The following is a 27,763-nucleotide window of genomic DNA, read 5'->3' as shown; positions in this document are numbered from 1 at the left end:
TACCTTTAATGCCTTTCTTCCGGAGGATGTAGGTGATTAAGTATGGGAAGGGCAACCTCCATGAGTGTGTGGACTCAGCTCCTCCAATGTGCACTCCATTGCAATCGTGAGATAGGTGAGCATAGAACTCGATCACTAGCTTTCGGTATGCTGTGGAAGTGACCGGCTTGAAAAGCTTCTTGAGCCACGGCGCTTGAATTCGGCGACTGCCCATTGAGTAGCCTCATGGTTTTAAAAATCTTTGTGAATGGCGAAAGTGGTCTCAAACAGCAGCTTCTGTTCCTCAAAAGTTGGTGGGGGAGAAGTGGCTTGGATATGGAACCCCCAGGAGGACGAAGCTCAAGTTCTTGGCATGATGAGCTTGATTAGGGATTTTTGTCGAACACTTGGTGTGCACTGTGATGACCAAGGTTGCTATGGCATGTCAACACTACTCCAAAACCCCCTGCAAAAACACCAAAACCCAACCACAGGAAAGCAATGTGGGTGGATGAACACCCACGATTGCAGAAAAAAGATAATAATAAAAAAAAAAAAGGAGGTTGGGGAGTTAATCAGAGTTGGGGTGTTGATGGGAATGAAGAACGGTTTGTATGGTTGTGTGGTGGAAAAGTGGTGGTACAGTGGCCGGAGAGGAGAACCGTGTGGTGGCGGTGTGGTAGAGGTGGTGAAAAATGGTGGAGGAGTGATGGGAGTAGGGGTGTGCCGGAGTTTGGGGAATGGGGAGAAAATGAGAATGTGAGGGGGAATGGGGAGAAAGTGACCTAAATAGTTCACGTGGCTTGCTGCCCGAGTGAACTCGATCGCACACCTGGTGCGCTCGATCGCACTCGTGCAAGGATGTGCGTGAGTGGGTGATGTGTGCTCGAGCACACACAAGGTGCAATTGATCGCACTAACAGAATGTACAAAGCCAAAATTTGATTACTACGCTCGATCGCATACTTGTTGCAATCGATCGTAGTAACAAAATGTAAATGTTTTTTTTTTTTTTTTTTTTTGTAATGCATAATGTACAACAATGTTCTAAAATAAAAAGGCAACACAAAGGATAAGTGAGAACACATGTAAAGTAAGGAAATTGATATGATGGGAAACAAAGATGGAAAAGTGTATTGCCTTCAGTGGCCTCAGTACCACTATTCTGAGTAGATGCGCTTGAGCTCTTGGACTGCTCAAACGCTTCTACTTGTAACTGTAATGTTTCCAGTGTGGAGAGTTGAACTTGAGCTCCACAGAATATGGCTCAAGTGCCCGTGGTGGTGCAAGTATAGGACTTTCTTTATAGGTCAATCATTTCGCTCCCATATAGAACTCCTTCTTGACATGCTTTCTGTGATGATGGTCCTTGGGTCTTTTCTTGTGGAGCTTGGTGTCCTTATTTACTTCATACCTCAATTTGTCCCGTTCATGCAACTGCCGCTTTATCTTGGCTTGAAGAGGGTGCCTTGCTCTACTGATGCCATTAGTAACATCTGCATAGACTGGCCCAATGTCCTGCCTTGTGAACTTGTGAGTGAGGGGGTTTTTTACTGTATCTTTCTGTGGATCCTGCAAAACTGGCTCACTAATACCTTGGATCATACAAACATCAAAACATTTAAAATCATCTTGAGGTAATTGCATTGCATCAAATATTTTGAACTCTATTGTCTCACCATTTACCTTCATACTTACAAAGCCCATTTTCACACCTATTGCCACAATCTGAATCGAGCATCTCCTTAATGAACTCATGCTTGGCTAACAACGTTTGACCTACCTTTTTAGAAGGTTTGGAATCTTCTTTCAGATTTGGGAGGAGAGTAAGTTTTATATTGTCCACCAAAAAACTATAGGTGTTCTTTCTCCCGTCGTGATGAGCACTCCGATCATATTGCCATGGCCTTCCAAGTAATAAATGGCATGCATCCATGACCACCACATTGCACCATGTTTCATCTTTATACTTAGTTCCAATCGAAAAATTCACAAGGCAACGTTTGGATACTATTACCTCGTTTCCTTTCTTGAGACACTCCAAGCGATATGGTGCAGGGTGTTTCTCCGTCCCAAGGCCCAATTTTCAGACCGCTTCTTCCGCTACTACGTTCTCACAACTGCCCCCATCAATGACAAGCTTGCACCCTTTGCCCCCAATTGTGCATGTTGTTTGAAAAAGGTTGTGGCACTGGCCATCGTCTCTTTCCGCCTTCCAGGGTGTAAAACACACCCTCCTAAGCATTAATAGAGGGCTGTCATCCCCGGTAACAAATTCTTCATCAACCCCATCATAGTCGTTGAAAACTGCTTCTTTCTCAACCTCCTCGCCTTGTCCTTTGAAGGCGTCTCCCGAGTCGATGAGTAGTCTCTTACCATACCTTTCCCCTTTGCGGCAATCCACCATTCGGTGGCTCGGTTCACCACACCTAAAACATTTAGGCCCATTGGATGTTGCGGCTCGGGTCGGTGGTCCCGTGGTGGTTGGGGTACGGCCTTCGTCTGGAGTTGAAGTGGTGCTGCGCCACGTGAATCGCCCACTTGACCAATTTGTGCTTCCCCTAGTTCCTCCACCAAATCCTCCAAAAGACCCTCTAGAAGCCGTCCTTTCTAAAGATAGTGCCCTTTGATGGGCCTCAGACACATTAGGGGGATCAAAGAGGTTTAAGGAATCCTGAATTTGTTGGCGCAAACCTCCAATGTATTGTGACACTAGTTGGTCGTTTGTTTCGGCTAGATCCACACGTGTGAGGTACTTGTAGAATTCTTCCGTGTATTCATCCACAGACTTCGAACCTTGGCTCAAATTTTGCAGCTTTTGATACATGGTTCGTGTATAATTGTAGGGTAAAAAGTTTGGTCGCATATGCTTCAACAATTTCTCCCATCTGTTGATTTTCTTCTTGCCCTACTGCTCTCTTGATTGCTTCAATTGCTGCCATCACACCACAGCTCTTCCCCGGAATTTGGTTGCAACCAAAGAAACTCGTTGATCCTTAGGCACCCCCTTGAAATCAAGAAGTTCTCCAAGTGCCGCTGCCCAGTCCAAAAATTCTTCAGGTTGAAGCCCCCCGTGGAATTCAGGAATATCGAGTTTGAAACCGCTCTCCCATCGATTGGCATGGACTTGTACATGGGGTTGATGGCTGTGTACTCTGCGCCCTACAAAAGGGTTCCTAGCTTCATTCTCCATACCTTGTTCGTCTTCCCCATCCAAGCCGGGCAGTGAGGGTTGGGGGCGATGCGCACGGTGGAACTCCGAATTGGCCAATCATGTATTGGCGATTGCAAGTTGCGCCCTCAATTCTGCGATTGTGTCCTCCATAAGTTCCCACTGTGCCACCGCTTGTTCTCCAAGAACTAAGTCCTCACGTTCATACACGTTCTCCAAATTTGCATAGCGGTTACCCCTTCCTCTTGTGTTTGGCACCATGGAAAGAAACTTAGGCTTTGACACCAACTGATGCAGCAATGGATAGTGATGAACAAGAAAATAGCAAGTAGAAGGGATAAATATTCCTAAGATTATGAGACTATCACAAGAATCAAAGAAACCTTCTCAAATCAATAGATGTTATCCATGAATTTAAGGAAAAGTAATGAAGAAACTCAACTCTGAGTATTCTTATTGAGAAAACCAAATAACATTCATAAACTGAGTTTGCTAGAGGCTATAAGCATGTATTTATAGCCTCCAATACTCCTAATAGAACTAAAACACGGAATAGGGACTTTCAAGACCCTAATCCTAGTAAAACAAGGAAAGAAAGTCGGTTTAAAGTTAATAAAACGCAGAAAAGTAACATAGTGCCCCGAGTGCGCTTGATCACAAGCATGCTTGCGCTCGATCGCACTTCTAGAGGCTAGGTGCGCTCGAGCATGCGATTGTTTGCAGTTATAGAGGGGTATTGGTTGCAATACCAGAGATGGACATCATATTTCCAGGGGTTGGACACCCGAGCGCAGGCATCGTGCGCTCGATCGCTACTCCAAGGTGCTCGATCGCAATCAACGTGCGATCGATCGCAGTTCCAGGAACTCCCTTTTCTGCAGCGTGAGTCTGGGATCGCGTCACCATCTTCTGGGGTATTTTCCCACTACCATCCATTCCCATCTTCTTCATGAAATCCCAAACACTTCGATCTACATCAGATGGGCAGTATAATATATGGTTTACTTTTACAAAGTTGCAACTTTTTCTTTGTGTATGATTTTCTTACAATTGATTTTGCAGGTTGAGTAATGTTGAGGAGTTGACTAGGGCTACCATGAAGAAATTAACTTGGGGAATGGCTGAGCACAACAAAGCTATGGTAGCTGCCAAATCTGATGAAGCAAAGAATAACATTGTGAGTTTGTTCTTAGGAGATCCTGTTTTCTGTAGGAGCTTTTTTGTCATCATTTATCTTACATATTTTCCATTAAATGTGCAGGAAACTCAAAAGCAGAATACAACCACAGGGTTGCAGACATGTGATAACAAAGGTGCAAAGGAACAAAGTTTTTGTGTCTATATATATGGTCTTTTATTTATTTACTGTAAAAACTAATATTTCATTTCTATATCCAGCCATTACATTCAAAAACACCCTCGTTTATTGGAGATAAAAGTATCAACCTATCTTGGAAAGAAGCAACAAAACCTTCTGTTCCCGCCACAACTGGGTACGAGAGCTCTTCCTGATTATCTTCTTCCTCCCCTGCTCCCTTTACTCTCTCTCTCTTTATGGTGGACACATTTATAGCTTGTGTGAACTTTGTCTACAGAGGGAAGCGACCTGCTACTGCTGCTAATGGATCCTGCAACGTGCCTTCTAAAAAAGGCCGTGGAGCTGGTGGTTTGCAAAACAAACTGGTTAATAGAGCAGTGGAAGATTTGTCTCATGGTGGGAGAAGTGGGACTAGAGGCAGAGGGAGAGGGGGGGGTGGACGTGGAAGAGGAAGAGGCTACCGGTAGCCTAGGTGTGTGCCCAGAGTAAGAGGGCAGTCGGATTTCACAAAAATCGGTATGCACCAGAAGTATACAACTAGAAGCCATTGATCTATTGAAGTTCTCTGCTGGAGCTAGTTTTGATTCATAGAGGAAGAAACTGATGAGTTTATAGATATTATTTGTTGTCTAACAATGGGAATCATGTTCCTCTGGAGCTTGTCCGGTGGATTTTTAGTGCTTTGAGTTCTTAATCATTTCGAATTTAACTGATGAAAGCAGCAGCCGGGATTGATTGAGGAATCTTAATTTGCAAGCCTCTTACTTTGTGTATGCATGCGTGTGTATCTTACTGACACTTGACAGTTAAACTTGCACCCAGAGGAATCATTTTGTAAATTCTGACGATTTGTAGAATATAATATGTTTGGTTGAATGAGAACTTGAGAAAGCTGAGTGATTGTCATTAACTGTGAAAGGCATTTGCAAACTAGCTTCATATCTTTGTTACTGTGATGCATGTGCCTATGAAGAAATATTATACTGGTACATGGCCTACACAGGAAATTTTATTCTCAGCCTTCATGTGTGTGATCCTCCTTAACATTCAGGAATCCATAACATTTTAGTCTATGATGGCAGGCGAAGAATGAAAGGTGCTATAGGTAGCCAGAAAGTAGTTGAGTCGAGTCAAGCCAAATATTGAATGTTTAAAACTCTAATTATTTAATGTTATTTCGAACATGAGCTGAACTCGAACTTGTCACTGAGTTAGATAAGTTGTTCAAACTTAGCTCATTTATTATTGGAAGGATCTTGAACTTGTTCACGAGCTCTTTAGTTAATTTATTCATTCCTTATATAAAGTAAATATTATGATATTTTTTTTTTTGTAAATTCATTTTGATTATTAGTTACTATTTTATCATTTGAATTAATTAATAAATTAACTTAAACTTTAAATAATCTAACCTTGAATTTATATACCTATATATATGTTTTATAGCAGGTATATAAATTCATTATGTGTGCACACATTTATACATACAAAAACAGTCATGTACAAACAATGACAAATGTTTATATCTAGATTGACATTAACCATGCAAAATATATATATTACATTAGAAAGAGAATTCCTAGATACCGAAGAAGTTCTAACTATGAAATTAAAATAATATAATAAAAATAAATATATACGAGTTTATATGAGCTACGAGTTGATTTTATATGAATATAACTCGTTTAATAATTGAGCCTAATTTTATGTTCACAATAGGCTCATTTGTCAAACGAATCGAATTCAAGTCAAGTTTATACGAACAAGTATTAAGCGGATCGTTAAATGAACTTATTCGTTTACATCATGATGAACTCCCACCTCGATGAACATTAATTTCATCTATTGTGTCTCATTCGTACCTGATGTATTTGCCCGAGTTTGAGCGCTTCTTCGGTTCTTGACATAAAAGTATTTTACAAGTTTAGCTGTTTTCTTCAATAAGCTGTCATCCGTGTCTGCCAAAGCTGGAGTTCTTCGTGGATTCTTGATGCTCAAGTATCTTACGAGTCTAACCATCTTCCAAACGCTCTCATCGCCCGGAGTAACGTTTCAGCCTTCACAGGCAACTTGATGTTGCCGCCGATGACATATTACCGACAGTACAAGACAAATGGCAGAGGTGGCAACAGATAGTAGATAGAGAACCTCAAAGCTCCGGAAGCTCAGTCTTTGAGGTTCGCTGAAACTTATGTTGGGTGAGCACTCATGCGAGGGAGTCAACCATTTCTCTTGCAGTGACTTCAAATCCCCCTTCTCGGATAGATTTAGAATGGCTACAGAAAAGTCCCTCGCAAATGGCGAGCCTTTCTGGAAGGCCTGAATGGGGGAGCAAAAGAAGATTTCAAAAGAGTGAAATATCAGACAGTAATGGATGGATGGAAAAGGAAAAGGCAAAAACAAAAACAACTCACAAAGCCCAATCCTCCAAATCTGGCGGCACGTATGGTGCCAGTGAATCCCTTGCAATACTTATCGAGGAAGACTTTCTCATACGGGAGTTCAAGAAAGGCAGCAGATATATGGTTGCTTTTGAATTCCTTTGGGTAGCCGTCTTCACTGCTGACATTCACGATATTCTCCGGCTTGAAGTTAAGCACATTCTGCAAGTATTTATGTACGAACGAATCGCCATCACAGCCAACTTTCAGGTTGTTGTTCTTCAACCACTCAATATCTGTAACGTTTGGTTGCAGTTGTTGCACTGTGAGCAATGAAGACAGACTAGCAGTGTAGCTCGAGGTTAGGATCAACACCAGAAAGAGCCACACTGCAACAACCATACGTGTTAAGTTGTTGTGTACTTTCTCCTCTGCAAAATGAACTCATCTGGTATTATGAGTGCTTTTAAATCATAAGTAAACCAATGTTTATGTAATAACAGAAACAGAAAACAGAAAAAAATGAAATGTTCTTAAGGTTCATTATTGAGTCAAACTTCGACGAATTGGTATGCATTGAGGCTCCGTTTGTTTCGTCGTAAAATGATTTATGAAAAATGTTTTCCGTATTTTCGGGTGTTTGGTGCGACGTAAAATAATAGTTAACGGAAAATATTTTCCCTTTGACCGTAAATTCTTCTTTAACTTTCAGAAAATGGTTTACAGTTTTTTAAACTATTTTCCAAACCGTAAACCATTTTTCGACTTTGAGCATTTCATTTTCAAATTGACAAACATTGACAAGACCCGTCCAGGACTCAGTCGAGACTTTTAAACACTAAATTACGAAATGTCAATGTCGGGTCTTGGGTGGGTCCTGCTAGGGCCCCGGGCTGATACTTAAGGGGTCCTGATATGGTCTACGAGGGGTCCAGGTCGGTCCAAGGTGAGTCGCAGTGGGGTTCTTGCGGGACTCGGTTCGGATACCTTAAGACTTGGTAGGGACATTTTCGTAATTTATAGTTTAATATGATTATATATATATATATATATATATATATATATATATATATGTGATTTTCGTACATGCCAAACTTAGGGTGCAAAAGTTATGGTTAGCGGTTAGTGGCAATAACCGCTAACTCCCGCCTTAGCGGTTAGTAGATTTTACTAACCGCAACCGCTAACCGCCTAGCGGTTAACGGTTAGCGGTTAACCGCCGGTTAGCGGTTAGCGAAATAGATAACCGCCCGCTAATCGCTTTTTTAAAATTGGGCTTTTTGGACTTATTTTTTTGGGCTTTTTTTTACCCTCATTTTTTTTTCTTGTATTTTTAATATCTTCTAAATCCTAAATTCCTAAAGTATCTAATAATGCTTTAATTAAATTGTAGACTTGTAGTTATAAGTAATATATTGTTTAATTCAATTGAATCAATTGTGATTATCATTGTACATGAATCATATGATTAACTTGTAAACTTATGACTTATGAGTTATGTCATATTATATATGCATTATTTATTATTATATAATCATATGATTTAATGATCAAGTTATCATGTGATATAATCATATCAATTATAGTGATAATATATAAATTACTAAAATTATAATGATAATACATTAATACTTAAATTGTGTTTATAAGTAACAAATTGGTCATTGTTTAATCCAATGTCAATTACTTAATTTGATATTATACGAATCATATCATCATTGTACATTAATAATATGATTCACTTGAAGTCTTGAATAAAATATTTGAATTGTCATTGAATCATATGATTAATTATTGATATTATACATTTATATTATTCATATACATATGTAGACTTATATAGACTTATAACATATATAGACTTAGAAGTTTATAACATACATTAGAAATAAGTCTCTAGATATTTAATTGTTATATTAGTATGAATTGATATACTTATGAGTTATGTCATATTATATATGTATAATTTGTTATTATATAATCAAATGATTTAATGATCAATCTCATGTGATATAATCATATAAATTATAGTGATAATATATTAATACTCAAATTGTGATTTAATTATTTTTAAAAAAAAATTGTAATTTAATGATCAAGTGATTATATGATATAATCATAAAAATTATAGTGATAATATATTAATACTCAAATTGTAATTTAATTATTTTTTAAAAAAAATTGTGATTTAATGATCAAGTGATTATGTTATATGTATAAATATTTTTATAATTATAATTATAAAAATATATTATATAAAAAGGCGGTTAGCGGTTAGCGGTTACGGTTAGTAGACCCAATAACCGCTAACCGCTAACCGCTAGTGGTTATAGCGGTTAGGCGGTTAGCGGTTAATGCGGTTAGGAGGTTAGGCGGTTAAGCGGTTGGCGGTTATAGCGGTTAGCGGTTAGCGGGCGGTTAAAAACCGCCCGCCTTTGCACCCCTAGCCAAACGTACACCGTAAAATGTTTTTCAAGAAATCATTTTTTAATAAAATATTTTTCGATGGAAAGTATTTTACGTTGTTAGAAATGGAGTCTGAGTTATAACAAATCAAACGAGAATGTCCTCAAAGTTTGTATTCTAGCAAGATAGAGATACTTGAATTTGAAAACTAGAAGGTTTTGAGAGAGAAAAGATGAGAGAATTTTCTGTATATTGATACTTACTATGAGCAAAGAATAGAGAAGAGAAGGTAAACCAAAGTGCAGTGCTAATCTGATTCTTCCATGTGCCACCAAATTCGGGATTGGATTTGCGCTCAAGGAGCCAAACAATGATCATTGTGTACAGCAAGAGGGCACCAGTCACCGCCCACATGCTCCAGCTGAAAGGCTTTGTAAACGTCAATGGTGACCCTTCTGGTTTTGCTGGAACTATTATCGCCAAACCAGACTCAGCATACGGAAGTGTAAAATCCGCATATTGCAACCGATTGGCAAGTATAGTCACGTCGCCGATCACAGCATCATAAGTCTTTTTATTGTGATATTTTCACCCACATCACAACCATATATATAAATCCTAGTTAGAACAAATAATTGTAACCATATAAAAGAGAAAAAAAAAATAAAGGAATAAAGATTCAAGTTCATAGATTTTTTCTTTTCTTCTCTGAAAAAAGCAGGTAAGGGAGACCAACTATGATTATTCTATTTGGGCGTGTTCAGCTGGTACTTAAAACACAATACATATGGGTGGGATATAATTATACAGGCCAAAAAAATGTTTATACAAAATTGAGAAAAGTATCTTGTTCGAGACCATAATAGCAATTTGAAAACGTGAAAATATCTACATATTTAAACCGCAGGCAAGGAAGCGTGTCTTTAAAAAGGTAGGATTGTAAAGGTCGAACAACTAATTTCAAAGTCGAATTGTGATTTTACCAAACCTCATTTTAAAGGAGTACTTCTAGAAAAAAGTTATTACCTTGTTATAGATGTGATAAACGAGGTCGTCGTAGGTGCCATTGTACGCCACAAATTCAAAAGGCAAATCATACCCTAAGAGCTCTGTCAGGTTCGAGAAAATTTGAATGCAGAAACCATCATATTTGTTCTGATTCGGTGTCTCTCCATACTTGACCTTCACAAACTTCTCGAACGTTGTTCTCCCCGGAACTCCAATCTTCAGTGGCTTTGCATTTGTTGGCATTTCCCAACCTTTTGGAGTCCGGTTTAAGTGCCCAGGCCAAATTACTTGACTGCCGGCCAAAGTTTTCAGGGTATTACCAACATTTTCACTTTCATTTTTCTCTTCACTTTTTCTGAAACCAAGCTCTGGTGTCCAAAGGCCTATTTCCTCGTATCCCTTTCCATTGTTCCCAACAACGTTAATAATCGTCAATGTATTATTATTAGTGTCTATGAGCTGGCCTTCTTCGAAACGTATTTTTCCACTTAAACCAGAGAAATTGCTTGACAACATATTCTCTAACAACATCTTTGGAGTACTAGTAATTGTTAGAATACATACTGCAACCTGTGATACACCTCCATCAGTTACTCAAGCTACACCTGATTTGGAATGTGTTGTCCAAGGCTAAGTTGAGAATAAATCCTCACAGACTGTGTTCGTGCAATAAAAAGAAGATCATGCCAGTTGTTGTCAATAGTATCATATCTCAATAAGAAAGGAAAGATGTGAACAAGTCAATGAGGAAAGATCCATACATATCAAATCTGTCCAAGATTTGATACACTAACGTGCTGCTCAAGCTCATATAAAAAGGAAAGAGAATAATCAAGATAAAGAAGGAATTAGAGTCAATCCCATGTAATTAGAAATCAGTGTTTTGTTTTCTATTTTTGTTATACTGCTGTATACATGTATATATGTGTAAGACATCTTATTTGATTATTCATTCAATAATAAAACTACCATTTTGGTGTCTCATTGTTTTAGTAATGTTACTTGCCATTTTCTTTATCGCTTGTATAACAATTCCAATGCTGTCGTATGCTCGCAGGACATAAATTCCAGGGTCGGAGTTATCTTCCTCCGGATATTCACTTCTGAAAACTTTCTTAAACTGTGAATGAAAATGGTGATTCTCAGAATAGTAGTTAGTCTTGATTCCTAATGCACCTTCCATGGGGGATATAACAGAGTCGTTAACAGAGTGCAGCAAATCTGCAATGTTGTCTGCAATAATCCAAGCTGAGTCATTTCCTACGAGTCCCATCTGCTTGGCTTCTCTGAACAAATGAGTCGCCATCTCTAATGATGACTGAAGAACTATGAAAACCCGACACTTTGTTTTGTTCAGGAGCTTATCCAGCTCTTCATGGACAACATGTTCCGGGTCGGACACCAAAGAATGTGGTGGGAGAACCAATCGGTACTCAATTTCCGAACCAACATTTCTGAGAGTCTCAGATAAAACTGCTAACTTGCCGGAATCGCCACCATATGGTTCATCTTCATAAATGGCTATGACCCTTTGCCAATTGTAGGCCTGAACAATATCTGCAATACACTTTATTTGCTCAGAACCATTTTTAGCCATTTGTATCAAATATGGCCAACGAAGTGACGTTTTGGGTGGGTTGATGGCTGGTGCTGCAAACGAAATGACTGGAACATGAGCTTGCCCTCCAACATCAGCTACTACAGCGGCTTCCTACCATGTGTGCATGCCAATAATCACTTTCACCTTTTTCTCTCTAATGAATTCTTCAGCTGTTATACCAAAATTTAGAGATTCCATTAATGTACATTGTTAGCACATTTTAGTATTGAATGCTGAAACGAATTGGTAAATGAAAATGTAAGGGAGTTTATAATTAATTAAAGGATAGTTAGTTCTTAGACTGTAACTCTTAGCCGTCTCTGTTTTATAAACAATCACCATGAATGACAATGAATTTTTTTGATACGGTTCACTACCTCCCTTTAATCCGGTCAAGAGTTCTTGCAAAACAAAGACACATGGATGACTTGTTGTAAATACTAGTGGGAGACACTCTGACGCCTAAGTGAATAGGGTTATCTCTGAGTAGGGGGCTGAAGTAAGAGTAAGAGGATGTAATGTGTGTACCTTTGACTTAGGGCTTGTGGTCTTTTGTAGAATTACTATAAGTAAGTGATGTAGATCAAAGTGCTTGGGAATTCATGAGGAGGATTGGAGCATATGTAAGTGTGAAGGGGGCCCAAGAAACTGTTTCTGCTAGAGGAATCAAGTCGAGAGCACAAACTCACGAGCGATCAAAACAATTGTAGGAACCTTCGTTCGATAGCCCGTCCAAACGGTCAAGCGAACAGGACACTCTCGGGAGTTCTCCATAGTAATTCTCGAGGCATCCATTCGATGCCCCGTTTGAACAGCCTAGCGAATTAACGGCCAACATCGAAAATTCTCCATAGTAATTCCCAAGACGTCTGTTCGAACGCCTATGTTATGTTTTCAGTTTACGTACTTCAATTTCAGTTTTATTTTGTGACCATCTGAATAGAGGTACGTTCCATTTGAACAACCAACGTAAAGTTGTTAACCGACTAATTTCTATTACTACTAGGGTTATGAGTTTTGGGGTCAATAAATACATGCTTATAGCCTCAAGAACGTAGTTTTTTATATTTATTCAGTCTTTTTCAATAAAAAAGCTCAGAGTTGAGTTTCTTCTATATTTTTTCTTCAAACCCCAAATAGACTCGAGCGTTTTAAGAAGATTTTTTAGATCCTTGATAGAATCAAGGTTTTTAAGCAATATTGTTCCTTATCTTGTTGTTTGTCTATGCACCCATGACATCACGCTACATCAGTAAGACAAGTAGGGCATGTATGTAAAACTCCAGGAGCTGGAGTGCCAATGAGAAAGGTGAATGATTCTTGGGGATGCCTTTCATTCCTAGTGTCATTTTGATGGGTTCTTTTCGTATATGGCGTGAAGGTCTATATTAGGTGAATTTGAGGGAAAACTATTTCTAACCTGGAGAGGATGGTGTAGACTATTTTGCTTAGACTTTATGGACAAGTTTAAGCGAAGGAAGAAAGCTTCTAGAGGGTTGGCCTTTGATTTTGAAAGCACCCAAGAGTACCCTTGAGTCTTGCTCAAGAGTCACTTATGTTGGATCGGGCCTTTGACAATCTCATTTAAAAACAAATTGGTATCCATTAAGGGAAGCCAAATCCTTTTATGGCATTCGAAATCACACCCTGTAAGGCATGTTCTAAGAGCCGTCCAAGTGAGCAGAGTGGCATTTATTGAACCTCAACAATCTCTCCCTCAACATGACGCTCTCACGACTCGAACCCATGACCCTAGCTCTGATATTATTTGTTGGATTAGGCCTTTGACTATCTCATCTAAAAACTAATTGGTGTCCAGTGAGGGAAGCCAAATTCTTTTATGGCATTCAAAATCACACCCCGCAAGGCATGTTCTAAGAGCCATCCAAGTAAGCAGATCGAGCGGCACTATTGAACCTCAACAACTTCAAATAAAAATTGTGGCAAGATTTTTACTCGACTGTTGTTCAATGATTGCCCAAGCAAGATGCTGTGGCAATCAAATAGAAAGTTTGCTTCATGTTTGCTGCACCCTCGGTGGAGCGAGATTGCTACTAATCATTTGATAGCAAGTTCACTCAAACGAGTTTGTCATTAGTTTAATAGAGGCTATTTTGTAATAAAGGATACTCATTATTGTCAATAAGAATACTCCGAAGGAGTTTTTTTCTTCACTTTCCTATAGTTCCTATATTTTTTCAAGTTTTGTAGAAGAGTTGTGAAGTTTAGTATGTGTGGTATCAACTTTTCACTCTGCCATGCTACATTAAAAACATATATAGCATATTCTCCAACGCAAGCAATAACTGGGAATATTTTTATTCTGTAAATCTTTTCTATTAATATTAAAATGAGGAACAATAGAATCTGGCAAAATGATGATAAGCGATCGAAACTCATATATAATAGCAACCAACTAATTAAAGTCAACGGTGTCCGATAAAAATAACATATAAAATATAAAAGATACAAAAATAATGATAGAATCAAGATGCACAATATTAAGGATAATGAAAAAGAAAATAAAAAAGAGGAAAAATAAACATTGTATGTCATTTGTTTTTCTAAGCCCTTGTAACATGTGACTCTCATTTTATTTTTCTTAAAGCCTTTAACATTCTTTTGACCCTTTTTTTTTTTTTTTTTTAAGGGTGGCCAGGCATGCATGTTCTTAAATCATTTTACAGTGCAAAATGTGTTTTATTGTATATAACGGTGTTCATATATCTTATTAATATTTTTAAGTTAACAACTATTAAGTTATTAGAAATGATAAAATCATTTTTTTCAACTATTTCCGTATAGTGAATGGATGAATCTACCATTAAATTTTTGTGGAACCTACATGAGTCTAAAAATCTAACGGTAGATTTATTAGATTTACAAAAAGAAATAATTGAAAGAAAGATCTCTTAAGTTATAAACATAACTTACCCATTGAAGCTACTGTAGCTCCTCTAAGGTCGTCCGGGAAATGGAGAAGCACTTTGTGAGTCTTCGACTTTTTGTTGTGGTTTTGAGCTTCAATTTCCATGGCTGTTTTCTCTTCTTTTCCCATACGGCTTTTAACATCAAAGATAACACCTACACCCGTAACTTCGTTATTTTTTGCTTCAGCTCCATAGAAGAAGATCACAGTAAGAAGAACAAATATCAGTGCGGGGAAGAGCAACCAAGCTCTCGAAACCCCGCTAATTACTTGCATCTGACGGTACTGCATAGGGCAGATGGGACGTCGAATACTGTTTTGGCAACCTTATCAACATCTTCTATGTGCGTCCGTTGATCATCATCTGAGAAGGAACAAGAAAACGCGTTATCTGGAAGAATATGAGTGTGGAATATTGCATCTTTGACTTTGTCTTGTATGGAGTCGAATTTTCTTGGCAATGATCAAGGGAATCCACCAACGTTAATTAGTCATTGTTAGACTTAAAGTCTCCAAACGTCAGTTTGGATATTTAACAAGGCTTAGACATTAATTGAGAAAGTTTGAATTTGGAAGGGTAGTATGCTTTGTACGTGATTCTTCGAGGAAAGACACCTTTGAAAGCCTAGCGGAAATGGTCAATAGAGATGTCAAATTTCTCTGGTTCCGTTTGGCATTGGTTTGGAACTGTTTAGTGGCCCGGATTGTTGCAAAACTTGATTGATGTGATGTAAAAAAAGTAAAAACATTGAGAGTTTGAATTTTTTTTTATGAGTAGTAACAGGCTCTTGCGAGACGGAGCCTCTAATTCCATCAATGGTTGCGTGTCAAAGAATATCAATATATAACAAGTAACAACATCCTCTTGCCTAGGAAAATACCTTAATAGATGTATGAGGAATACCTGACAGTTTCATGTTTTATAAACAATTTTTATGTTTGATTTTCATCACCTTGCCAAGACACCTATTAATTAATGCAATTTTTACTTAAGAAACTTCTATTTGCTCTGTTAGTACATATCTATGACCTACATTAATTCTAAGTATATTAAAAGAATTGTCTAATTAATTAAATATCCTTTGGTTGTAATAATGTTTATAAAACATGAAATAAATTTTATTTGTTTATCTATGAATATATCAAACCAATTTTGATTTGTTCAATCTTCAAGCTTGACTCGTCAAATAATTGAGCTTTAAATTTGAGTATGAATTAACTTAGCGACCTTGCACTAGTTAGATGGGGGCCATGTGAGTACGTAATAGGATACAAATTAAGGTGCATTAAATTGACAAGAGATGTAGAATCGTGTTAGAATAGTCATAACATTTTATTCTATATTTGTTCAGGATTACAATTTTAATGTATTCAATAGGATCCATAGAATTTCTAACCATAATTATAATATTTGACTTCTATGGCTTATCTTACCTACACCACATTGTCCACATATGCTCTATATATAAATAGGACTTCTTGTAAAACAATATATATAATATCAAATCAACATAGCAAACATGTAATTTTATTGGGTATATTATATCGATAGATGTAGGAGTACTCTATCATCAAACCACTGTGAATTTTTGTAGTATTCTCTCTCAGTACCTTTTATATTTAAAATATGAGAAATGATAATATATCATTCTTAATTTCATCTTTCACTCATCTCCGTGGATAAGTGAATTCACTAGCAATTTTGCAAATAAATAAATTAATGAGCACAATGCAGTCTTATATATGCTATTCGGAGTGGTGAGCATATTTGTCTAACACCGAACTATCCGTAATTCTTTATCTTTCTTTTTTCTCTTGCTTCTGCTATTATTCTCGTATTTTATATTTACCCACAAACTGTTGTGACAAATGCAAATTCCAAGATCAACAAAGAAGTAGAAAAGTGCATAATAGAAAAATAACACAACCACACAAGACACCAAGATTTAAGTGGTTTGGCTTAACAAGCCTACATCCACTGGCGGAGACGATCCAGGAGAAATTCACTAACAAAAAGTAGAGTACAAAGAGTAATACAAACAAAACCACTCAAACCCAAAAGCCCCAATACACCCCAATCTCACTCAAAAGAGAACTAAATACAAAAGAGAAAATATTCTCTAAAATTCTCTTAACTTTTTAGCATTCCAAATGTGAGATCAAATTGAAGACAAATGGTGTATTTCTTCTTCTCTCTACAACAAAAGTCTCTCTCTCTCTCGGCAAGCTTTTCTTCTTTTTCTCTATTCCTCTAAAGCTACTGCCTCTCCTCTTCTTTGATGACCAAATGGCTCAATAATAAAAGAATGAAGGCATTTTCTCAAAGCTTCTAGAAGAAGCCCAATAGATGGTCAAGCCAAATGCACGTGTGAGAGAAAAAGCACAAGTCAACAATATGGGATGCCATACTGCTGCTGTGGGGCCCACGGTAAGGTTGATGAAAACAAGTCACCAATTCTGACAAATCTCCACCTTGACTTGAATTTCATCAAGTCTTCAACTCAAATCTCCTCAAGACGTCTCCTCCAACACCCCTAAGGGTAATTACAAACTACAAACACCAACCAAGCCCAAGCAATGCTTAAACTTGAGGATCGGAAGTGGCTTAGTCAACATGTCTGCTGGATTTTCCGCCGTAGCAATTTTCTTCACTATGATATCACCTTATGTCACAATCTCCCGAAGAAAGTAATATCTGACATCAATGTGTTTGGTCCTCTCATGATACATTTGATTTTTGGCCAAATGTATTGCGCTCTGGCTATCACAAAATACAACAGTCTCATCCTACTGCAAACCCAGATCACTAACCAAACCTCTGAGCCAAATTGCTTCTTTCACTGCCTCTGCTGCTGCCATATACTCTGCCTCCGTAGTGGACAAAGCAACAGTCGACTGTAAAGTCGCTTTCCAACTAATGGCACACCCCGAGAGAGTGAAAACAAAACCTGTCAGAGATCTTCTTTTATCCAAATCACCAACATAATTTGAATCAACATAACCAGTGACACTGGAACTGATACCACTGCCTCTATCATAGACTAAACCAACATCTGTAGTGCCCCGTAAATAACGGAGTATCCATTTCACTGCCTGCCAGTGAACCTTGCCCGGATTCGCCATGTAGCGACTAACAATACTGACTGCCTGTGAAATATCTGGACGAGTGTACACCATAGCATACATGATGCTTCCAACTGCACTGGAGTAAGGAACACGCGACATGAACTGCTCCTCCTCCTCACTCTATGGCGCTAATGCTGCTGAAAGTCTGAAATGAGCTGCAAGTGGAGTACTCACTGGTTTAGAATTATGCATACCAAAGCGTTCAAGTACTTTCTCAATGTACTTTTTCTATGACAAGTACAACTTTCCCGCTTTTCTATCCCTGTGAATCTCCATACCAAGGATTTTCTTTGCAGCACCCAAATCCTTCATTTCAAATTCATCACTCAACATATATTTCAATCTCTTAATCTCCAACATGCTTTTAGCAGCAATAAGCATGTCATCCACATAGAGTAACAAATAAACAAAAGAATCATCAGACAATTGCCTGTAATACACACAGCTGTCATAGCTACTTCTTGTGTAACCATGTCCGATCATAAAGCTGTCAAAGTGCTTGTACCACTGTCTTGGAGATTGTTTTAAACCATACAACGACCTCCTCAACTGACAAACATGATCTTCTTTACCTTCAGCAATGAACCCTTCTGGCTGATGCATGTAAATGGTTTCCTCAAGCTCACCATGCAGAAATGCAGTTTTCACATCAAGTTGCTCAAGTTCCAAATCATTTAAAGCAACCATGGCAAGCAAAACACGAATAGAACTATGTCTCACAATAGGAGAGAAAACTTCATTGAAGTCCATACCTTCTCTCTGACTGTAGCCCTTTGCTACCAAACGTGCCTTGAACCTTGCATCTTCAACACCTAGGATTCCTTCTTTTTTCTTGAAGATCCATTTGCAACTAACAGTTTTAGCGCCTTTAGGCAATTTCACCAATTTCCATGTTTGGTTCTTATGAAAAGACTCAATCTCCTCATTCATGACAACAACCCATTGAGCAAACTCACTACTTGTGACAGCTTCTGAGTAACTGGAAGGCTCCTAGACTGCAGTGTCCTCTGCCACAGTAAGTGCATATGCTACCAAATCTGCATAGCCATATCTCTGAGGTGGCCTAATCTACCTCCTCTATCTACCAGCCGCAATACTGGTCTCTTGCTCTTCTTGTGGATCATCATCATCAGAACTGGAATCATGAACATTCGTAATAGGCTGATCTTGAGTGTTATCTCGCACCCTCTGTGAAGCCTCCACCTGAAGCTCCACCTCCTTGCTAGAACCCTACTCCTTTCCTGCAGAAACAATAGACTCCTTTCTCGGGTGAAGCATGGTAGGTTCATCAAATACAACATCTCTACTGACTATAAACTTAGGTGATTTAGGATCAGAACACCACAATCGATATCCCTTCACCCCATCTGCATAGCCTAGAAATATACAGTTCTTTGACCTAGGCTCAAGCTTACCATCATTCACATGACAATAAGCAGGACAACAAAAAGTTTTTAAAAATGAATAATCAGCAGGAGTACCAGACCATACCTCATAAGGAGTTTTACAATCAATGGCTGTTGATGGAGAACGGTTGACCAAATAGCAAGTAGTATTGACCGCCTCAGCCCAAAAATCTCTAGACAACCCGGCATTTGAAGGTAAGCAACGCGCTCTCTCCAAGAGAGTCATGTTCATCCACTCAGCAACTCCATTTTGCTGTGGAGTATGACTAACTGGGCGATGTCTAGCGATGCCTTCATCCTTGCATAATTTATTAAATTCACCACCACAAAATTTCATGCCGTTGTCTGTTCTGAGTTGCTTGATTTCCTTCCCAGTCGGATTCTCAATTAATGTCTTCCATTGCTTGAAAGTGACAAATACATCACTTTTCTTCTTAAAAAAAATACACCCAGACTTTTCTAGAATAATCATCAATAAATGTAACAAAATATCCAGCACCACCCTTTGATGGAACTTGAGAGAGACCCCATAGATCTAAATGGATATAATCCAATGTACCGCTTGTTCTATGGATGCCTGTATTGAATTTGACTCTGCACTGTTTCCTAAACACACAATGCTCACAAAAGTCAAGAGATCCCGTTTTCTGGTCACAAAGCAAACCCCATTTGCTTAGGATTGTCATACTCCTCTCACTCATATGACTCAACCGCATATGCCATAACCGGGTAGTGTCTGAATCTGGATCATCTGAACAAGACACAGCAGCTGAACCTGTTACTGTACTACCTTGAAGAAAGTAGAGACCATCAACCTTGTTACCTTTCATTATAACCAATAAGCCTTTGTTAACCCAAATGACTCCACCTTTACCGGAATACTTGCATCCAAGGGAGTCCAAAGTGCCCAATGAAATAAGATTTTTCTTCAAATCTGGTATATGTCAAACATTTGTCAAAGTCCTCACAATCCCATCATGCATCCTAATATTGATTGTACCAATACCAACAATCTTGCAGGCGACATTATTTCCCATCAAGACTGAACCACCATTTACTGAATCATAGGTAGTAAACCAATCCCTTTTAGGGGACATATGAAATGTACAAGCAGTATCAAGGACCCACTTGTCGTTAGAACGATCATTAGAAACGGTAACTGCAAGGACAAGGTTTGAACCCTTAGAATTTCCTTCAACAACACCAGCCATAGAAGCGAAACTTTGCCTGTCACCTTCTTCTTTATTTTTCAACTTCGGACACTCGGATTTATAATGCCCATACTTTTTACAGTAGTAACACTTTACTTTCTTCTTTGACCTGGATTGTGATCGGCCTCTTGATTTACCTTTACACGAATCCCTCCCACTAGATCGACTTCTTAAATTAAAAGCATTTTCTGAACGACCTTTAACAAATAAACCCTCTGCCTGAGTATCACTACCTTTACTATTCAATCTTGTCCTCAACTCCATAGAATTTAAAGCAGATTTAACATCAGCTAAGGAGATAGTATCTTTACCGTACAACATTGAATTAACAAAATTATCAAAAGCATCCGGTAGTGAACATACCAAAATCAGGGCTTGATCCTCATCATCTACTTTAATATCAATATTTTTCAGATCCAAAATAATTTTATTAAAGTCATCAAGATGATCACAAAGAGGCATACCTTCTTTCATCTTGAGGGTATATAACCGTTGCTTCAAATACAATCGGTTAGTGTGGGATTTCTTCATGTACAAGCTCTCCAGCTTCTTCCAAAGTCCAGCGGCTGTTTCTTCATCGGCAACTTCTTTTAAAACTCCATCTGAAAGAGACAACAAAATTGCACTGTGGGCTTTTTCTTCAAGTTCCTTCGCTTCCTTCGTTGATGATGTTGATGGCACCTCGCCATCCAAAATCTTTGCCAAGCCTTGTTGTCATAACAAAGCTTGCATCTTGATGCACCAAAGGCTGAAACTATTCTGACCATCAAACTTCTCTACTTCAAATTTTACAGTAGCCATCCCACAAAATAAATACCTGAGCTCTAATACCAATTTGTTGTGACAAATGCAAATTTCAAGATCACCAAAGAAGTAGAAAAGTGCAGAATAGAAAAATAACAAAACCACACAAGACATCAAGATTTAAGTGGTTCGTCTTAACAAGCCTACATCCACTGGCAGAGACGATCCAGGAGAAATTTACTAACAAAAAGTGGAGTACAAAGAGTAGTACAAACAAAACCACTCAAACCCAAAAGCTCCAATACACCCCAATCTCACTCAAAAGAGAATTAAATACAAAAGAGACAATATTCTCAAAAATTCTCTTAGCTTTTCAGCATTTAAATGAAGGGTGAATGATATAGTCAAGATTTGAACTCATGATCTTTAGCTCTGATACCATGTTAAATCACCGATTATCCTAAAAGCCGGCCATGTGAACCACATCCGCCGCCACAGTGGGTGCATTTAGGGAGGAAATGAGGTATGGCTTTCATCCTCTTCTCTTCTCCTTTTTTTTTTCTCTTTCTTTTCTTCTTTTTTTTTTTTTTTTTTTTTTTTGTGTTTTTTCCTTTAAACCACTCATTATATGTCTGTCTGACAGTCTTCTACTTAACCAAATAGATGGATGCTTCAAGCAGCAAGTTCCTCAACTATTTGAACAAACACATTGAAAAACGCTATGCCGACTCCAAAAACTTATTTATCATAATTTATGCGAAATTAATATTATGAAGTAATAAACAATTCAATCATCAAAATATATAAAGCAATAAAGAGGTAAATACAGATATTTTGGTTACGACGAGGAAACCTTAAAAGGGGAGTAAAGATGGAGAGATAATGGGATGTCTTAGCATATTGATTTTGGAACCGAATTAAGCCAACAAAAATACTAACAAACTCTCCCTTTGGCAATTCAGTGACAAAACCAACATGCTAAGACATCCCATCATCTCTCTATCTTTACTCCCCCTTTTTGTTATAGAATGACAAAAAGTCTTTTTGTTTCCTGAAACACTTCACAAGATACATCAAGGCATATGTGGAATAGGAATAATACAAGAAAAACTCATGATCACATATAAACGAAAAAATGCATGAAGTTTAATGCGGATCATGGAGGCACATCAACACAAACTCCCCCTCAATGTATGACTCATTTATCAACAAGAAACTGGAAAGAAAAAAAAATACAGGTTTCTTCCCCTCAAAAGTCAAATGAACATACATAATACACACATCAACGACTCATGTATTTCACAATGAATATCTCAAACATGCTCCAAGTATGCAAAATATCTATGAGACTAGAAATGGCAAGAAACTCATATTACTTAACCCAAGCAAAGAAAAATATTCCATTCAACCCATGCTTGTGTGTTGTGTGTGTAAGCCATCTAATGAGAAAATTTACCAACTTACAAAATGAGGAGAAAGTTTCACCAATAGAAGGTTTTGACAAGAAAATTAAGTCAAAAGGCAAATCTTATCATACTAGGGCCTAGCCACTCTCATCTAATACATTCCTCTTTGTAAAACAAATTGTACAAGTTTGACACAATGAAATAAATTCCTTTTGGAATATGTTTTTTTTTTATTATTATTATTTGTTTCACTATTTTGTTTCTTTTTCTCAATGAGAAAGTGTCATTAAACTGTTGGTGCTGATCACAAAAGAGAAAGTAGGAATTTATAAGCCCTAGGTTCAACTAGCATTTGGTCAATTTGAAAAAATATGACTAGTCAAAAATCTCATATGGTTACTTAACAGACCTCACAAATAAATTTAAGCAAAAACTCAATTTAAGCTTAAATGTACACAAGAAATAAAGCATAGGCAAAACGTATCACATAAGCTCAGACTTTAGGTAACCACAATAACAAGTCCAATGAACAAATTTTATTTCATTCATATTAAGAACATTTCAAGATACAAGGAATTAAATCCATGAAAGCAACATGAGAAATTAATAGACTATCTAGGTGCAAAAGACAAAAGAAGGAAAAGAAAAACAACCAAAGAAAAATATTTTTATCTTTTTGAAATTTTTTCAAAATGAAATGCACGCACAAAAAAAACAAAAAAAAAAAAAAAATCTCTAGGATATTTATAAGAATGCATGACAACCAATCCTAGGCATGTGGGTGACTCACCTAACATAAGGTGAGATCACCACCACTCCCCCTCAAGGGGTGAATGGTATCATCCTTCCTAACCCACACTTGAGAAATCTTAGATCTAGACTTATGATTTTACTCAAGCTTATCTAGCCTAGATAGCACTTCTCTCGTTATTATGACCAAATTCTCACTTTCTTTCCTAGAATAGGAATTTTCATTTATATGCAATGGAGGTTTCAATTTAAAACAATTTGGTTGAATATGACCAACTTTGCCATAATAATGACAAGTGGGAACAAACCTTTGAGAATGTTGTCTTTTATGAGGAGGGATATATTTAGACTTTAATCTAGGGAAGCACGACTCTATATCACATTTTTCTTTCTTAGGAGAAGTCGAGTTTTTTCAAAGTTTTTGGGATTTAAACTGAAAACAATTTGGTCTGATGTGACCAATAATCCCACAATGGTGGCAGGTAGGAACAAACTTAGCTTGAGTTTGTTTTTTAGAAGAAGTCTTGGATTTAGGCTTTACACAATTATTCAAACAAGAAGTTTTGCCCTTATCCAAACAGACTACATTAGCCTTGACTTCTTTAACATTCATAGGCTTAATAAACAAGGTATTCTTGTCAGATTTAGAAGAATGTGAAGTAGAGCTACCAACATTATCAACAATCATAGAAATCCCAGAATTATCACCATCAAAATTTTGAGTATGCATTATTTTCCCAATGGAGTTGTTAGAGAATTTTTCCAATTGAGTTTCTGACTCTTTTAATTTATTCTCTAACAAATCAACTTTAGAAACTAGAACATGATTTTCAGATCTTAAAGAATCAATTAAGTCAAGTGATTCAGACAATTTAGTTACTAAAGATTCTTTTACATGTTCAAGATCTTGAAAACCTTCCAAACAATTTGTGTATTTATGTCTCAAAAACGTGAATTTTTCCAATAAATTGTTGAAGGAGTTTATAAGTTTATATTCCCCTTGAGAAGTATTCATAACAAACAAGGAGTCAAAAGATCTCACTCAGGAATTTAATCCAAATAGAGTGAACCTGCTCTGATACCAATTGAAAAACGCTATGTCCACTCCAAAAACTTGTTTATCACAATTTATGTAGAATTAATACTATGAAGCAATAAAGAATTCAATCACCAAAATATATAAAGCAATAAAGATTTAGACACATATATTTTGGTTACGAAGAGGAAACCTTTTGGAAACCGATCTAAAAGTAAAACCTCTCTAGGACAGCAAAATCCACGAAATCACTATAAAAAAATTATTCAGAGATTACAGACACTAGGAACACTTACAACCCTTTGCAAGACCTTGACTCTATAAGATCAACAAGCCTACAACTCGTCTCATTGCTCATAATCTTCTTCAACGTGATTCTCCTTTACCAGACCCTTCCGATAGACTTCTCAACCGTAGATTTATCAAATGAATAACTCAAACTCTAAGAGATTCAATTTAACGCTCACCACATATGATTTGTAAGTGGGGGTTGGATTCTAAGCATTTTATATCAGTGTTTGAACCCATGAACTGTAGCCTTTGCATTTTAGAATCGAATTATGCCAACAAAAATACTAACACACATTATACCTATTTTTGATATATAAGGTAATACTTCAGTTTCCATGTCTTGAAATAATGAGCATGCTATTTGAGATCATTGGGCTTTTAGATTTTGTTTCAATATCCATGTATTCGGTTGTAATCTTTGCTTGCTTATGCTTTTGACATCAAATTTCTTTGAGTAATGCTACTTAACACACCAATTTCATACCAACTGACTTGTTGCGTTTATTAGTGTGATAAATTGGTGTGAAGAGTACAATTACTATTTTTATTTTTATTTTTTTATGCATGCTTTGGTAGTTATGTTCTCAATGATTATATCTATAGGTGGAAATGATTTTATTTAAATGTTTAGTTGGAAAATGTTCGTGTGTGTCTATATTTAATGATTTGACTTATTTTGCTGCTCATCTTTCATTTGTGTTCATCATTGTCAAAATGGGAAATATGAAATTTGAAACTCGTATATGCAGATAGTATAGGAGCTTTTCTTATTGGATGATGTTTCATTTCTCTATCATTTCAGTGTAATTATCTGGAGTGTTTTGTGGAAAAGAAAAAATGGTAAGGAAATTTCCCTTTATCAAGATACAGACTAAAGCAAGAAAGTTTGTAAAGAGAAGAAGAAGAAAGGGAAGAAGAAGAGAATAAAGGACAACATTTTTATTCAATGATTTGAATGTTACAAGAGAGAACAATATATAGGCGTATGAAGGGAACGCATCCTATATATCATGGTGTGAATCATGGGTTGTGATGGAGAGTAATATGCAATCCTATGGAACATGGAGGAGTAAATCATAGGATTGTTGCCTTGCTTGGATATGCTTGACTTGATCAGATTTTATCTTCTAACACTCCCCCGCAAACTGATGGTAGGAACTTCCTTCAGTTTGATAAACAAAAACATATAATTGGCCATTTGTCGGTTGAATCTTGCCATAAACTACTGGGGGCGGTCGGATCGCGCCACAAAAACACCAAGGGGCGGTCAGATCTCGTCGTAAAATACCGAGGAGCAATCAAATCTTGATGCAAATTTCCAATTAAAGGATGGTTGGATCTCACCGAAAATACCAAGGGGTGGTCGAATCTCCCAACAAAACCAACAATGGATGGTTAGATTTCACTACGATGACCAAAGGTTGATGTCGGTGTGCGGTAACTGTGGAGAAGGAGTGAGCTTGCAACCTGTGACTCAACAAACATATGTGATGCGGCTAAGGTGCTTGATGAAATGACTCAGAGAGACAGCTGAAATGGAACTAGAACGACGTTATGGATTTATTGCTCTGATACCATGTGAAAATACAAACTAAAGGAAGAAAGTTTGTAAAGAGAAGAAGAAGAGAATAAAGGACTACATTTTTATTCAGTGATTTAAATGTTACAAGAGAGAACAATATATAGGCATATGAAGGGAACACATCCCATATATCATGGCATGAATCATAGGTTGAGATGGAGAATAATATGCAATCCCATGAAACATGGAGGAGTAAATCATGGGATTGTTGCCTTGCTTGGATATGCTTGACTTGTTCGGATTTTATCTTCTAAACACCCTCTAGCTTTAGAAGGTTTCCACTGTAGGAAGAGAGCTTCTCGTTGCTCGATTACGTTACATTATAATCAAAAGGCGTCTTGCAAGAAATTAACTCTACTGATATTTATTTGTGCTAGCTTCCTGAGGAGCGAAAGATAGATCTGCTCAAAACCCTTGCAGAAATTTCTCTTTCCACAACACCACAGGATTCCCGGCCGCCAGATTCTTCCTAATGTTGTTCAACTATTACAGGTACACACTCTTTTAAATGACAGAACAAATACGAACCCATGTATTTATAATTGTTAAAGTATTGTATATTTCAACTCCGCTTTAAATAACAGGGTTGACATTGTACATTCATATTAGAGTTTCTTTTATTTTTGCCTGCTTGAATTCTATTTCTTAATAGTATAAAGTGTTCAAACCTTGCTTGAAATACAAAATATAAACTGTGTAAATAATTTGTCATAATTTCATAACATGTTTCTTTTATTTTTGTTTTGTCAATAATTTGTGTTACTCTTATAACATGTTTCTTTTCCCTTCTCAGAAATACATGCATCGGAGGAAGACTGGAGAAGAGATGAACTTTACTTATGTTGAGTGCTTGCTGTACACATTTCATCATCTAGCTCACAAGGTGGTTGATTTCAAATGTTTTGTTTGTCTAAACAATCATTTGTGTGTCTCTACTGTGCAATACCTTACCTAATTTTTGTTGCTCTGTAGGTGCCCAATGCAACAGTCTGTGTGGTTACAAGATAGTGACTGGCCAACCATCAAATAGGCTTGGGGAGGATTTTTCAGAGCTTTATAAGGACTTCACCGAAAGGCAAGTACTTATTTTTTATTTCATTTTTTTCAAATATATATATAGATCTTACAAAGCCAAGGTCTTGTAATGGGTTGAAAGTGTTCCTAGTGTTTGTAATCTCTAAATAATCTTTTGATAGTGATTTCCTGGGTTTGACTTCCTCAAAGAGGTTTAACTTTTAGATCAATTTCTAAAAGGTTTCCTCTTCGTCACTAAAATCCTTGTGTGTGATTGTTTATATTTTGGTGATTGTTTGCTTTGATAAATATCTATTAATTCCGCATAAACTGTGATATTTATCTGTTTAGAATTTTTTCATATATATATATATAGAATTTTTTTAGATCAGTTTCTAAAAGGT

At 37.2% G+C, this 27,763-nt stretch overlaps 1 protein-coding gene and 1 pseudogene across 1 annotated transcript in view; one reads left to right on the top strand and one right to left on the bottom strand.

The window, feature by feature from the left end:
• LOC132169776 (glutamate receptor 2.3-like) overlaps nucleotides 1-1,288 on the top strand; it is a 22,387-nt gene extending 21,099 nt beyond the window's left edge. Inside the window, exon 3 of the mRNA XM_059580750.1 lies at nucleotides 1,211-1,288. Coding sequence (XP_059436733.1) covers nucleotides 1,211-1,288 — 78 coding nt within the window. The remainder of the gene's footprint in view (nucleotides 1-1,210) is intronic.
• A 5,023-nt stretch (nucleotides 1,289-6,311) lies between these two features.
• LOC132169775 (glutamate receptor 2.7-like) lies at nucleotides 6,312-15,084 on the bottom strand (annotated as a pseudogene).
• Nucleotides 15,085-27,763: the final 12,679 nt, after the last annotated feature.

Source organism: Corylus avellana, chromosome ca2, assembly GCF_901000735.1.
Source record: "Corylus avellana chromosome ca2, CavTom2PMs-1.0".
NCBI lineage: Eukaryota > Viridiplantae > Streptophyta > Magnoliopsida > Fagales > Betulaceae > Corylus > Corylus avellana.
Note: the sequence above shows the minus strand (reverse complement) of the source record. Positions and strands in the feature narration are given on the sequence as shown.